This window comes from Diorhabda sublineata, chromosome 3, assembly GCF_026230105.1.
Source record: "Diorhabda sublineata isolate icDioSubl1.1 chromosome 3, icDioSubl1.1, whole genome shotgun sequence".
Lineage (NCBI taxonomy): Eukaryota > Metazoa > Arthropoda > Insecta > Coleoptera > Chrysomelidae > Diorhabda > Diorhabda sublineata.
Genome location: NC_079476.1, coordinates 36323684 through 36339135, shown reverse-complemented (window position 1 = coordinate 36339135; position 15452 = coordinate 36323684). Strand labels below are relative to the sequence as shown.

At 33.7% G+C, this 15452-nt stretch overlaps 1 protein-coding gene across 2 annotated transcripts in view; it reads left to right on the top strand.

Moving 5' to 3' along the window:
- Window positions 1–15335, top strand: part of LOC130441951 (neprilysin-2) — a 74924-nt gene extending 59589 nt beyond the window's left edge. Inside the window, exon 11 of one of the 2 annotated variants that reach the window (XM_056775873.1) lies at window positions 11017–15335. In XM_056775873.1, the coding sequence (XP_056631851.1) occupies window positions 11017–11355 (339 nt within the window). In that variant the 3' untranslated portion in view covers window positions 11356–15335. Of the gene's footprint in view, window positions 1–2847; window positions 10973–11016 lie in introns of those variants that run through there. The other variant, XM_056775872.1, reaches the window with a different exon arrangement.
- The last annotated feature ends 117 nt before the right edge of the window (window positions 15336–15452 follow it).

Genomic DNA, 15452 nt, shown 5'->3' with positions numbered 1-15452 from the left:
AAGGCATTCGATCGTTAATGAAAAGTTAATAAATATATTTAGGAAAACAACGAGTTGATTAAATATATTAAACGAGTTGATAGTTTCATCGAAAAATCAAATTGGCGCCAAAGAGCGGCCGTTCGAATCAACGAAAAATATACAGAAGAATGCAAAGTCTTAAGAGGAGTCAGAGAAGGTTGCATACTCTCACCACTTCTGTTTGATTTGTATTCAGATAAGATCTTTAAGCAAGCTAGACACCACTTATCGTATGGAGTAAAAATTAACGGTAAAGTTATAAATACAATCAGATACAGACGATACAGTTGTACCGTGTGACGACTTGAATGGACTTCAATGCCTTTGAAACTCCATTGACAGAGTGGGAAGAGAGATGGGTCTAAACATTAACTATTCTAAAACAAAATATATGGTATTTAGTCGCTTGCCGTACCATGACACACAGCTAAAGGTAAAAGGACAAACGATTCAAAGAATGTCAAGTTTCAAATATCTTGGTTGCTATATTACTGGACTACAACTGGATCCCGATAAGGAAATGTTACGTATGGCCAGTTTTCTTATATGGTGTCGAAGCATGGACTTTAAAAATATCTACCATTAATCGCTTAGAGGCTTTTGAAATATGGTTATATAGACGCATGCTCCGTGGATAGCTAAGCAAACAAACGATGCGGTCCTTAACAAAGCAAATGCAGATAACATTAAATGCCGGAAAATAGCTTAGTAGGGACACATAATGCGTGGTTTAATATCCTCCAGATGATTATGATCGGTAATGTAGAAGGTCGTAGAGGAATTGGAAGGAAACAAGCTTCTTGGTTGAAGAATATCAGAGAATGGACTGGGATAAAAGAAGCAGGACAGTTATTTAGACTAGCTCAAGATAGAGTTTTGCCATACTGATCGCCAACGTCAAGGGGACTTGATACGGCACGCTAAGAAGAAGAAGTAATAACTGAAACGTCAAATCCAGTAGTTTTTGGAATACCTTACCATGAAATTGTCCCGAGTCATCTTCCGGCTCCGATAATCGAGCCAATTTAAATTTTGTTCAAGTATTCATGAAATGATGACAATAATTATGTTTCTATTTTGTCGTTAAAATTTTATATGCTCAATAGACGTGGAAAAACCATCAGAAATGTACTCATTTATGTGGATTTTCAAATTATAGTAAACAATAACAAGCCACGTTTATCGATATTATTTGCCAACATTATGAAGAGAACAAGTAAATCTTGTAAATAATTGATAATTTTGCTTGATACATTTCGTTGATTTCATGTAGAAGAATTAACTAACCAGTCCCATGAACGGATATTGATTCACTGACAATTTTTACAAAGAAGTGATGAATGAAAGTGAGTTCATTATGGAAGAAAAGCATTTAATTGCGCAAAGAGACTTGGAAGTTTTCTCAAAACAACCCTTATTTGCATCATGGTTGCAGAATTGAAAACATTTTGTTCGTAAGACAGTTTCTTTGATGAAGCCTGTGAAAGAATGATACGTTGCCAACTGTTTTCAGATATAAGTTGTGATCAGTTAAAGTGGTTCATGTAGGAAAAGAAAGCGTTTAATTTCACAAATCGAATTGGATGAATCATTTCGCGTTTTGAATTAATCTAAACAAAACGCTTGTTTATTTCATGGTTACAGGAATGGAAACATCCTGACACTAAGCCACCAGTTAATTTATACTCAAATGGAAATCACGCAATTTGATGAAATTCGAGTGGTGCCTTCCCTGTGCCTTCTGTAGGCTGTAGTAATCGGAAAAGACGTGCCTTGGTAGTTGATTCCACGGTCTTGCACTTCTTCAAAGGAAGGAGTCCTGATAAATGGACGTTCTAAGCGTCATCAGGCGAACTCGTTGTTCATGAGCCACCTGTCCAGTAGATCTCGCAAAAATTGCTCTAGGTACGACTATACCAGATAGCTCGGAAGAGAATCTGCCGTGGTCGTATCAGTAAAACAGAGTCACGTCAGCGACTTTTCTTCTATGATTTAAGCTGTCCAAGTTCCTGGTCAACTCTGGGTCACCTATAAGTCGAATTGCTCTCTTCTGTATTTAGTCGAGCATCTTCAGGGTATGCTTGGGGACCGAGCTCCAAATGTGCGAGCAATACACCAAAGATGGACGAATCTGGGCTTTGTAGAGGATAGGCAGCTGTTACGGAGTATATGATTTTTTGGTCTTAAAAAGGTTTCCAAGTTTTTGTGAAGCTGCCTTAGCTAAGTGACACATTGCTCCCAACCTCGACACCCGACAAGCAAATTGGAGGTGATGGTGATATTTAATGTCTATATAGTTCCAGATAGTTCCAAATGGCATCAATGGAATGTCCACGAAGCAGTAGCATAGGAAAAATAAGTGGCAATACCAGTGATTTTGAAACAAAAGCATGTTTATTTCAAATCTATACATTTACAAAAATCGTAAAATATACTGAATATTTCATGAACTATAATCAATTTTTGAGAAATGGGCTGCCGATTTGGATAATTTACGTTCTACAGGTCGTTGGTGGCTTAGATCCAAAGCCATGTATACTTGTGTAGCGGACGCTTGAAATCGAATGTTTTCATATACCTATACTTTAGCTGATTAATTTCTTTTTTAATCCGTTGCAATTCTATACTATTGGTAATTCAAAGAATATCCTCACAGTTATAATTTATATCAAAATTGTAGCTCAATTACTATTTACAATAATTGTTTTGCTCATAAAAATATGGAAACCGATAAAGAAGAATCGAGTAAGTGCGTGGTTAAGTCGTCAACAATAATTCACTGCATGGCTGCACCTAAACTAACACTGGCCTCACAATTACTTTCAGTTGAATGGCATTAACACGCAAGGCGAAAACATAGCTGATAATGGTGGCATCAAAGAAGCATATTTAGCTTACAACACCTGGGTATCACGTAACGGGGAAGAGCATTTTTTGCCTGGTCTCAAATATACAGGTAGACAAATGCTCTGGATATCGGCAGCTAGTATTTGGTGCTCGCGAACCAGAAAAGAAGAATTAGAACAATTAATTATTACAGATGAACACGTACCTGATAAATTCAGAGTAAATGGACCTCTAGCTAATATGGAATATTTTGCTAAAGATTTTAATTGTCCTTTAGGATCTCCTATGAATCCTGTAAACAAATGTCAAGTGTGGTAGCTTTTTTATCGATGTCCTTTATTAGGATGTTGATTTGTATTTAAGTTTTTTTAAGTCTATTTGCTCTGTATTTTGGCAACAACGCACAACCGTCTATGTAAATCCTTAATATTTTTGTAGAATCACCTGTTGGAACATTATTATAAATAAAATGTTATTATTCATTGTTAATCGGTAAGGGAGGGAGCATCGTGTTTTTTTTGATTGATAACAAAACATTCGATTTCAATCCACTCAGTAGAATGTTAATTTAACAGTTAATTATTTTCAACTGTTGCATAACAAATATCAATTATTACAGTAATTAGGGAAGAGTGGTTCAAAGAGAAACTTTACTAAGGGGCGTCCATAAATCTCGTGATGGATTTTGAAGCATTTTTGAACCCCCTACCCCCTCACGTGATTGAGCAGGATGAAATATTGAATTTATTTCAATTTCTTATTCATCATCTTCAACCCATGTAGATTGCATGTTATTTTCAATGGTAACTAATGGTGCAACGCATTCATCTGCACTCGTGGTCTCGAACGTTTTTTTCAAGGTCACATTCTATATCGTTATTTTCTTCGTTAATAGTTGGAGTCTTACTTTGAGTTGATTATTTCACAATGTGAATGCGCTGATGTACCTTAACCGCTTTTTTAGAACAAAAGTAAATTCCACAGTATTTACATGTTCTCTCTGTGACTTTACTGTTGGACAATAGTAGTCATATGGCAATTTTTCAATATTTTGCCAATATTTTCCATGTGAAGGCTATTCATTAATAAAAATTCTGCAAACAATTTACCATCGTCTTCTTGCTTGTTTGGTACTTTTAAACCTTCTTTGCTCTGATCAATTGGTATGGGCGCCCGTAAAAAACTACATTTAACCAAGAACTTCGCATCTTAGAACAGCTATCAACTACACATACTGTCCGATGACAACTTGTATATGAGAGAGCTGAACATCGATAGCCAGTGCACTAGACGTGCAAGTTTGAGCCTGCACGGAACTCGACTCGCAGTTGGCAGCCTTACCGTTTCAAATATACGAGATATTTTTCTGAAACAGTTGGCTTTCACGACCTTCAATTATATTCTATAATAATGTTGTTTCTATCGTTAAACTTATTATATAAAATTATTTAAAAAAATATTCATTAGCAAGTAATGCAGTAAAATTTTCAGTATTTATTTTTTAGTAGACAGAAATCTGATTCTGCAACGTTTTGAAATTCTTCTATTTGAACAAAAATATTGAAAATATAATAATATGACGAGATTAGTTTGCTAATCACCCCGTCTCTCATGTGATCGACCAGGATGTTTGTATGCAACCCCCTCCCTCACAGCCATCATGAGATTTATGGACGGCCCCTAAGTTATGTCAATAATTTCACATCATTTACTTAAAGAGTAAATTCCATATCAGTGAATATTATTCTACCTCATAGAATTCAACAAATATTTCTGCAGTAAGTGGCAAAATGTTTTAGTGTGTGGACCACAATAAAGCAGCAATTATTGTACTTACAAGTTTACTTCAAATTATTTGTTCTGCCTTCTTGTTTTCAAACAATTGAGAGTTTGAGAGGATGAAAACAGTATATATGTTTAGATGATAAAATTGGTTAAACCTATCTTTTCATCAGCCCTTTGAAATCTCATTATTGGTTCGTTCATGCTTTCGTCAAAGCTGGATTTTTCCCTCAACTCTTAGTTTTACTTGCTTCTCGATTGTATGGAGTAAAACATTTTCCGCGGTTTCTCTTATCCACGTTTTCAGCATCCGCTTCTAGAAAAGTTCTTAATTTGAGGTAACAAACCACAACCAGTGGCGGTTTTACAAATTTACCGCCACTACTGACGTCTGAAATTTGAAATCTCAGGTCTCAATTAGAGGCAATGAAGAGACGTTAAAGTATTTAGTATAATATACTGCATATATATTTTCAATTTTTATTCAATAACTCTTGAACGGTTATCGGAAACGTTTATAGATATTTTCTGCGCAATCTCCGGCTATTTGTAACAGTACTTGCTATCAACCAAGTATAGAAAACGGATTCACAAACGATACCCAAGTCGGTTGGGACGTAATCTCTATTGCGCAGAATCGTCACCGTACCATGAACGGTTTTTTGAGGGATTGGAACGACCCTAATTGGTTTGTTCCAACCTGCTAATCGAAACCGTTCTTGGAAGCTTTTAAATTATATTTTCTGCGCAATCACCGGCTATGCACGATTATTGTAACAGTACTTGCTATCAACCAAGTAAAACGGTAACCGCCCGGTTGGTACACGTAATCTCTATTGCGCAGAATCGTCACCGTACCAAGGACGATTTTTTGATGGGTTGGAACGAACCTAATATCTCGATTTAAAGTAGCAGCTTTCTTCTCATTATTTGTATGATTACAAACTGAAAATAACTGATGAGTTCATCAGTCACGGTGCTAGTAATGAATGTTTACAAACCCTTCCACTCGGTTCAGTGAGAAGAAGCTATAACACATCTGCGTGACAAACACAATCAGCTTCTTAAAAACCAGTAGCTACGGTATCAAATAGTTTTCGACCGAAAATATTTACGAAACCAGCGCTGGTTGCTAGTTAATAGTATAAACAGAGATTTTAAAAAATAGTTACATTAAGTAATTTACTATAAAAAAACATTTCATTATAGTAAAACCATTGTTTGTTATAGGTATTCACATACCTTTTTGGATGTTATTGTCCATTTTTGTACTCAAACTTTTCTGCTATTAGTCGGTACGTTTTAGTAACTACATAGCAGGGTTTATACATTTTTAATGGTTTCCCTTTTAAAGGATCTAATTTAATAGAAAACCCTATAAAAATATTTGTAATTAATTATTATATACTACTTACAGTAGTACTGAAAAACAATGAGGTATGATTTCAAATAAACAATTTCAATTAGAATGTATATCTTTATAATATGAAATTTTGAGCAAGGTGATATATTATGATGTAAATTAATTAGAAAACAGACTGAGACGTCTAAAGAAAGGTACATTTTGTGTCGCTAATTACTTATTTCTAAAAGTTAAACGGAGTAATGGTTAGACAAATTTGCTCTTTCCATCAGTAACTTAATTACTTATAAATAATTATTTATCATGTCACTTTCAGTCCTTGTTATACAAATAGCTATTTCGTTATCTCCACATACTTTTCAGAATGTCTGACTAAAGCTTCTTTGCCACTATAAAGATATAATGCTTCTTTAGATTCAAAATGTTGGTACACCGGACGGAGCCAGATCAGAGCTATGTAGTGGATATACATCTAGACGGATTATTCTACGTTTGTTTTCGATAATTTTTGCCACTCTATGAAATCTCTTTTGGATGCCAAATCATAAGAATAAAGCACTTTCTTTCTTGGTCCTCACGGTTCTAAAAATTGCGCAGAGCATTCTACTCCACGCTGCTTTTCCATTGTGCTGAGAATTCGAGCACTACTTTTTATCATATTTGAGGGCTCATGTAGATTCTATAGGACACTTGTTTTGGAAATTCTGGTTTATACTGCAATTACTTATATTTAGGTGCCAGCAAAAAACTTGTAGACCAAGAGCCAGTGACCAATTTCACCAGCCACGAAATTTTCTACAGTAAATCCTCCGAGTCTGAAGTATTATATAATTAAGTAGGCAAATCAACACACGATAATCGTCTTTACACGAGTATCTTATCAATCTTTAACAAAAAAAATTTTTTTTCAATACTTCATTATAATATATTTATTCTAATAGCAAGATCGAAGCACGAGTAAAACTGAACTGCACTCCAAAAATGTTCGTAAACGACTACTGAGGTGTTGAATTGTAAGCAACATCCAAACCGTTGGAGGATTCCTACTTTTTATTCATACCTGTGTTAGGACTTTCGAAATGTGAAATGTTACGCGTTTTAATATGTTCCCGTAGTATCCTTGACAAAGACCTAGATAATATCTGCGTCAAAGGTAAAGAAAAATCTTTCAAAAGTCAAGTTTCAACAAGATTAAGAAAAATCAATTGCATTATGTATCATTTTGGATATACGTCTAATGAAGACCACATATGCCCAATAAGCGCTTTCACTCTAACTAAAATAAATCTTATTTCTCACCCTCCTTGTAATTTTAGGGTAGTCTACCCCGGCCACACAGGGCTGCCAGAAGTGGCTTGTCATTTTCAATATGTATAGAGGATTTACTGTCGAAAGTTTCGTAACTTTTGAAATGACCACCTAAAACTTGTCACTGGCTCTTCCTCTATTAAACCAATTTTTAACTGTCGAAAATGATGGACACTAGTTACCGTAACCCGCCTCCATTCTGTTTTTCAATCACAAATTTTATAACAGCATGAAACTCAATTTGTGAATTTTGATAAAATTTATCGACGCAACAATTTGAAAGTTTGTATAATGCTTGTTGAGACTTAAATATCTTTGCGAACGCTCTCTATTTACTATTCGAGGCCAAGAACTCACGGACCGCACTTTTGTATAATATAGTAAAAAAAAGACAAATCGGCTATTTTACAGATTTAGATCTCTAGATGGATAAATAGAAATCTAGTTAAAAAGCTAACGCAATACAAAATTTAACATTGGTGGTGTATTGGTGATTGTGGTTCTGATCTATATACAAATTATTGATTCCATAATCATCCTGTGTAATATTTTATGTACAATACTTTGATCAACCTATTTTTGTAATTGAAAATATACATTTCTATACATTAGAAGCCTCAATTATGAATATTAACATGTTCCAATGTAATTATAATTGATTAAATAATTATCATATCATTGTTAAAAACCGGTTTGTTTAAAGAAAGAATTTAAAAACATCCTTTATAACTTACCAATAGTTTCTATATAATTTAATCGGTTTTGTGTTACTACCGCTGTCAGGATGAGGTGTCCTTGTGTTTTGTTTTATCGTTGTTATTGAAACCACATCACCAATGAAATCATAAAAATTTTTTACTGGCGTATGGCGACCCATCAAAACGATCAAAAGATATAACTTACAGTATGAATTGCCTTTCTTTTAATGGAACAGTTAGTTTACTGAATTAATTTATGGCATAAATCGCTATTTAGAATTACAAAATGTAATTGTAATGCTACGTTTACTCGCTTGACGAAGCTTGGCAAATGTACACAAACCCCAAGTCTTCATAAACGCTTGGATAGCTATAGCGTTAGTGTGTTTAGGACAATCAACTTTGAAGTAGTGTTAGCTAATACGTTTGGTTCGACACATTTAACAACAAAGGAAACGAAAATGTCGACAGTGAAGATGGTGGATGTTAAAAAGTCAGGCAAGAGCTCGTAAGCGACAATAAAAACGAACCAACTTGTAAATAATTAGTGAGTGAATGCTACACAAGCTTCTTTTGATCTGTGTTCTAAAACCGATACCAGCTTAAATCGGCGGCAAGCTCATGTAAGCTAAGCCGAACACCCCGTTTACATGCTTGTGTTCGTGGACACTTGCCAAGGCTTGCCAAGAATTTAAAAGTAACATAATTGATTATGAAAATCATGTAAAACACTTTTTTATAGTAAATCTAATTTAAAACTTATTTCCTTCGTTTTTTCTTACCAAATAATTTTTACTTCAAGATATACAATCAACAGGTGAGGAATTCATGTGTATTTATTATACTTGCATGTTTTGTTGTTGACAACGTATATTAACGATAATTTTGTGTGTCACTTTTCACAAAAAGTTGTCTTAAACTAGCTAATACTTCATACCATATAGGAGAAATGGCTTCCATTACGTAATTTAACATGTATAACCTTTTTCTTTAATACAGAAATGTCTGTTTACATATGGAGCGCGATAAACATGAAATTTGTGTATTGTTAAGAAATTATTGGAAACAAAAGTTTAAGGCAGTCATAGCTGCTAGGAAAATATGTGAAACTGAAGGGGAAGGCATAATTAATAAGTGTACGGCACATCATTGGTTGAATCGTTTCGATAGTGGAGATTTGACGCTTGAAGATCATTTGCGCTCAAATGCATGGAATATAGAGGTTAAAAGTATGGTAGTAGAAAACTAATCTAGTAACTGCACTAAGCTGACTATCGGAATCCCTTGGATCTTCTAAAAATACCTTAAAATCTATAAGTAGGATCTATGAAAGTGCTCGAATAGTACCTGAAGAATTAACCGAGATTCAACTGAAACGTCTAAATAACCCCAATATGGAAAATTAGTTGTTATATAGAAAAAAATTATCAGAACCCGTTGTAAAGAGAGTTTGAATCGATCGGAAAGCCTTCAATGTGTAGAATCAACCTTCAATACTAACGAAGTATAAAGCATCTTTTAAACCATCACCCAATAGTCCAAAACTTTCATGACATCTATCAAACTCTCATTGTATGTATTTAAATATTGGGATATCATATACACTGCGACCCAAAAGATTTATTGTGTCCCGCTTTCTTACTGCTTTACTGGAGAACCCAGTGTTTACAGCTGATCTGTTAATCCAACTCCTTTTAAAAAGTTTAGAAAGTGGGATGACTCTAATTGCCTTCCAGGTCTAGTGCTTTGGAGTTTCGTAGTGTTCCGAGAGAATGTGGATAAAGGTTTCGTCCTCTGTGTAACAAAATCTTCACGCCGCATTATCTGCTAAGTCTAGCATCTTCAGGTGTTTGTTGAGGCTATTGTGTCCCAATACGACTTGCTCTTGCGTGACGGTTCGTTTGTAGTTATCACTGGTTATGTCTATGGACAATAGAATTGAAACTAATTGCTATTTATTAATAAATATAAGTAGCAAAAACAATTTTAGCTTATGTGGCATGAATAGTATAATCATTCACTATGTTTACTGAGCTAAAACTTCGTTCACAAGAAACGGGACCTTTTGCAGATCCAACCATTATTATTAAACGACATAGAAATGCAACAACTCCACAACTTGAAAACCAAATTTTTCAAACGAACATGCAACAGTTGAGGTGATCAAAATTAGGTGCAATACGATTTCAATACTCGGCCTCACATTACCTCTAAAATTAACTCCCAGTCTTTTTAAAGAATGTACCTCTCATAATAAGATGCGTTTGTGGTTCATGCTTGATGGTGCTGGTTGGAGCAATCGAGGACGTTTTAACATAAAGTTTCACCACAAGTGGTTTCCAAGGTTTCTTGGACACCATTATCTGGTTTTTTGTATGTGGGAATATTTAAATCACTCATTTGAACAATGTCCATATTAAATTTGGGAAGTCATTGAAATCGCATTATACGAGGTAGCATTTCAAGTTTTTCAATGCATTTAACAATTTATAAAAGGTTAAGTTAACGCTTTTATTTTAGATGTAGGTGCACATTTTGAACATCTTCTCGGAAACGAAGAATTTTTTATTTATATTCATCAATCACTCAAAAACGAAAAGAATTTATCTAATAAAATTAAGTAACATATTGTTAAAAAATCCTGTATTTAGAGTTTTTTGTTGACTTTTGTTAACTCAATCAATGGCTGTTTTAGATTCTAATGTTAATTTGGTAGCTCTAGACTATAAATATCAAAAATAATTTGATTTTTTGGGTGGGATTGAATCAAACCTTTACTTTTAAATAAAAATCCTGTATTTTACTTGTAGACTGCTCAAAGACGTTTATAGATGACGAGAAAGTGAGTTTCGTTTACAAAGCAAATGCTTGTAGCCTACCTGAAGTCTCTGCACGTATAAATGCATGTTAGCACTTTGGAGTGAAAAGTTTTTTTTGTGTAATCGCACGTTTACTATGCACCGTTTTTAGTAGTTAGTTTCTGTTTCTAAATTTTAGTTGAATGGTATAAATACCCAAGGAGAGAATATAGCTGATAATGGTGGTATAAAAGAAGCATACTTGGCGTACAATAGTTGGGTGAAAAGACACGGACAAGAACCCAAACTACCTGGTTTGAAATACACACCGAATCAAATGTTTTGGATATCGGCGGCCAATTCTTGGTGCTCTAAATATAGACCGGAATCCCTCAAGTTGCGAGTTCTAACAGGATATCATTCACCGGGTCGTTTCAGGGTATTAGGGCCCTTGAGAAATTCTGAATATTTTAGAAAGGATTTCAAATGTCCGAGTGGATCGAATATGAATCCTAATAAAAAATGCACAGTTTGGTAGATGAACCGTGATAATAACGAAAAATAATCATATAATATTTGAAGTTTTGTTGATAAATTATTGTCTTATTTTAAAATAAATTATACAATTTGAATTATATCAAAATTAGTAGAGTTGCTTTCAATCCATTACGAACATGTTTCTAAAACGCGAAAAAATAAACTGTACTAAATATTTATTCCAAATTAAAGCAGTTGACTCATCAAGTGTTAGTTCTGTTTGAGAAGGTTGTTTTATTGAGATGAAGCACCAAATAAAAACTAAGATGATAAAAAAAAAAGACTGGATGCAAATAGATTTCCCAATACAACGATTGACATACAAAAAGAGATACAAAAATAAAAAACATTTCGTTCATTCTTTGTTGTATCCGTTTCATTTTTAGTAAATTATCAAAAAATTGTGTAGATAAAAATAAACTAAATAATATGGGACTGAAGCTAGATGTTTTAAATTTAATATTAGAAATAATGAACTATAAATGTTATTTGTAGTAATAGTCTTTTCAAAGTCACGTTAATACTATTTCTAATTGTTTCAAGTTAGTTGGAGAAAGTAGAAGAAAAAACAATATTTTGTTACAAAGTGCCGAGCTGACCAGTTATATACGCAAAAATACAAATATCGCATATATCAAAAACCGTATTAAGTCCAAATTTTACTTTTTAAGGAAAAGCATATAAATACAAATCATTTCTTACCAAGTTTTAGGCCCAAAATTCTAACTTGATATTTGTATACAATGATAAGTTTATTATTTTTCTGAAAACCACAGTTTTCTTGAAAAACTATTAATCTTCATTATTTATAAGAAAGTTTGAGTGAATTTTAATTGAAGTTGATGTAAATATTTGAAAAAAATATTACTAAAATCTAATTATCGACCAAAACTCAAAAAATTTAATGCACAAATAAATTAATCGGGATCAACTGAAATTCATCAAGGACTTATTTTATCTAACGCCATCTAGAATAGGTTGTTAATCACGTTGTAGTCACAAAACGATTTTTTTTTTCAAGTAAATCGCTAGAGGGTATTATTTTCATCTAAGCGACAAATATTACAAATTATGTCTTAATACGGTTTTTTTAAATTTGTACGATAAAGATTACTAACAATTTGATTGAATTGAATCAAAAATTGACATTATCAATTTTTTATAAAGCGGGAGTCGGTGAGAATAATTGTAAATTTGAATCGGGAAGTTAAACCACATTGGTAGATTTTCTACTTTATCATCGTTGGGAAATCAAAAAGTTATAGATTAACGGTTATTTGACTGTATAAGTATGTTACTCAAATTTATGTCGTCAAATCATTTCAAAGGCTTCAGTTTTGACGATAATCATCCCATCAGTGCAAACTTTCTGTCCAGGGAACATCCTCTTGAGGTATGAGTAAAGTCGCTAGGGGCAGATCTGGAGAATACCGTGGACACGGAAGCAATTCGAAATCCAATTTATGCAATGTTGCCATCGTTTTCTTCGTTTTGTGACATGGTACATAGTCTTGATGAAATAACTCTTTCTTCTTCAATTATGACCGTTTTTCTGCACTCCACGTAATAGACCATGCTTGTTTTTATGTTTATTACGATTGAACAGCTTCAAACACTGCTCATAATCATCAATTTGTCAATGTTTTTTGTCGATTGTGACCTCGCGCGGCACCTACTCTGAACAGAGCTTTTGCATATCCAAATAATATGTCCAAGACGTTCCTTTTGATATGTTTACCTCTTTTGAACTTAATAAACCATTTCTCAACGATTGATTTTCCTAGTACAAAGTCCGAATAATGTTTATTTTTTCACCTTCTTCTTCATCTATTCTTAAGACTTATTCTTCTTACTTCTACTATTCTGCCTCTTGAGAACTAGATGTCCATGTTTCGTACCATCTCTTGGGATGTTGGCCGGAAGGTTTCTTTGAAGTTGGTTGTTCATTCTTTGCCCTTTTAGTTTATCAATTTTCTACAATGATGTCAACTATTTGAACATTATCAAATATTTTCTTGAGATCGACAATACAAAGGAACAGGGCTTTTAATATTTATTGGATTTTTCAATCATTTGTCTGAAGCTCTATTTACACACGAAACTTCCATTTACCCAGAATGTTCATAACCGCGGCGACAGAGGAGATGGCTAGAGTTTCAAGTCCCATATATGGGTGATGTATATCTAGAATCTATATCGAACCCAAAAACTCAATTTTTGATGATTTCTAAAAATTAAAGGCTTTCCTTCACCCTTACACAGATTTAAGACTGACAACACACTAAGGTATTACCATGTTTAAAGTTTTCTCGATATGGTATATTTCAAAAATTGTCATACAAATAAGGAAAACTCTTTTCACTAAAAAATACAAATATCTGCATACCCTTGAAATCTAGTATCAAATCAATGCTGATGATTATAATGCAGGTCAAAATGTTTATTTATTAAATGTGATAATAGAACGAATTCTTAATACAGCGTGTGCCAAGAATTTTGAACGAATGATAATGAATAAATAATAGATTAGCAGCTTCACGAATAAATTTATTATTTGTTTTTCAGAGATTTTAAAATCTAATTACAGTGGTAAGTGGTTAAATATAGAGATGTCGATTCGTGATGGATAAGAAGTTATAAAAGTTTTGTTATGATAATTGCAGTAAACCAAGACTGTAGGTCTGTTGATAGAAATAATTTTATTCAAAATATAAAGATAAAAAATGGAATTAGTACGTAAGGATGTTTTGAGCAAGCTCTCTATACCTTCATAAGGTACAGGGTGGTGCATTTATTAAGTATAGGCTGAAAAATAAGTACATAAGGTATTGTTGAAATAAAAGTTATGATGATTAGGTAATTAAATGATGATTTAATGCCCTATCGAAGACGGCACAGATTTGTGAAAACTCTTGTCGATGATAAATCTGGGGTGATTGCTGCCATTTCTTGGTGGATATTTCCTTAGCTGACTGGTGTCTCTCGGATTGTTCAAGTAGACTTTATGTTTGAGGTGTCCTCATAAAAAATCATGAGGCATCAAGTCAGGGCTACGTGGGGGCAAAGGGATATCATCTCTTTTGGAAATTAGTATTGCAGGAAACGTCTAGCTCTAGACACATTTGATGTGTGACAGGTATCTCAGTCTTGTTGGCACCAAGTTCTCGTATCCCTCCAACATATGCCCATACCATTACTTTAGGACTATGCAGTGGATTTTGATGATTTAATTGAAAATGAGCCTCATCTGAAAAAAGGATGTTGTCAAAAGTGGAAAATCAACTAATCATTTCTTCAACAAATGCCAACCTTGCTCCAAAGTCGATATCTTTTAATTCTTGGATGAACTGGAGCTTATAAGGGTGCAGTTTGAGATCCAACTTCAAAATTCGCTGTAAACTTCGTCGCGACAAGTTTGAAGTCACATATCGCTTTCGAGTAGACGCATGCGGATTTTCTCGTACTGACTCCTTCACCCTATCAATATTGTCTGTGGTCCTAGACGTTCTTGAACGACCTTTTGCTGGTGGTTTAAACGTGGAACCGGTCTCTCCAAAACGCTTAATCCATATTTTGATTAAATTTGCACTCGGAGCTACATTAATATGTCTTAATCCATATTCTGAACGTTACAATCGCCTTGTCGAGACGTATGTACGATTGTTCTCGTAAAAAGTGCGAACACAAAAGCGCGACGCTTTCTGTCGAAGTGACTCATGGCTACTAAAACTTCAACTATTAAACCCCATGATGCATTATGCACGTCCTACTGCACCACCCTGTACAATGATTATGTTTTTCAGGAAGAATAATCTTTTATATATTTACTTAGCCAAGCTTAATCACTCGATTAAGTTTTTTTATGAATTTTATGAATTTCATGAAACATATGACTGTATATCTTAATAATATTTATATATTTGTTTATTGAATTTGTAACAGGGAATAAAAGTTTACATTAAAATAAATAGACTTTTATTTAAAACAAAAAATTTGGTGAGTGTAACAAAATTAGAATGTGAATAATAGATTTGGAAAGATCTAATCCAGCAAGTGGGATAAAACAACTTGCTTATTTGGAAATTCCATAAACAAAAT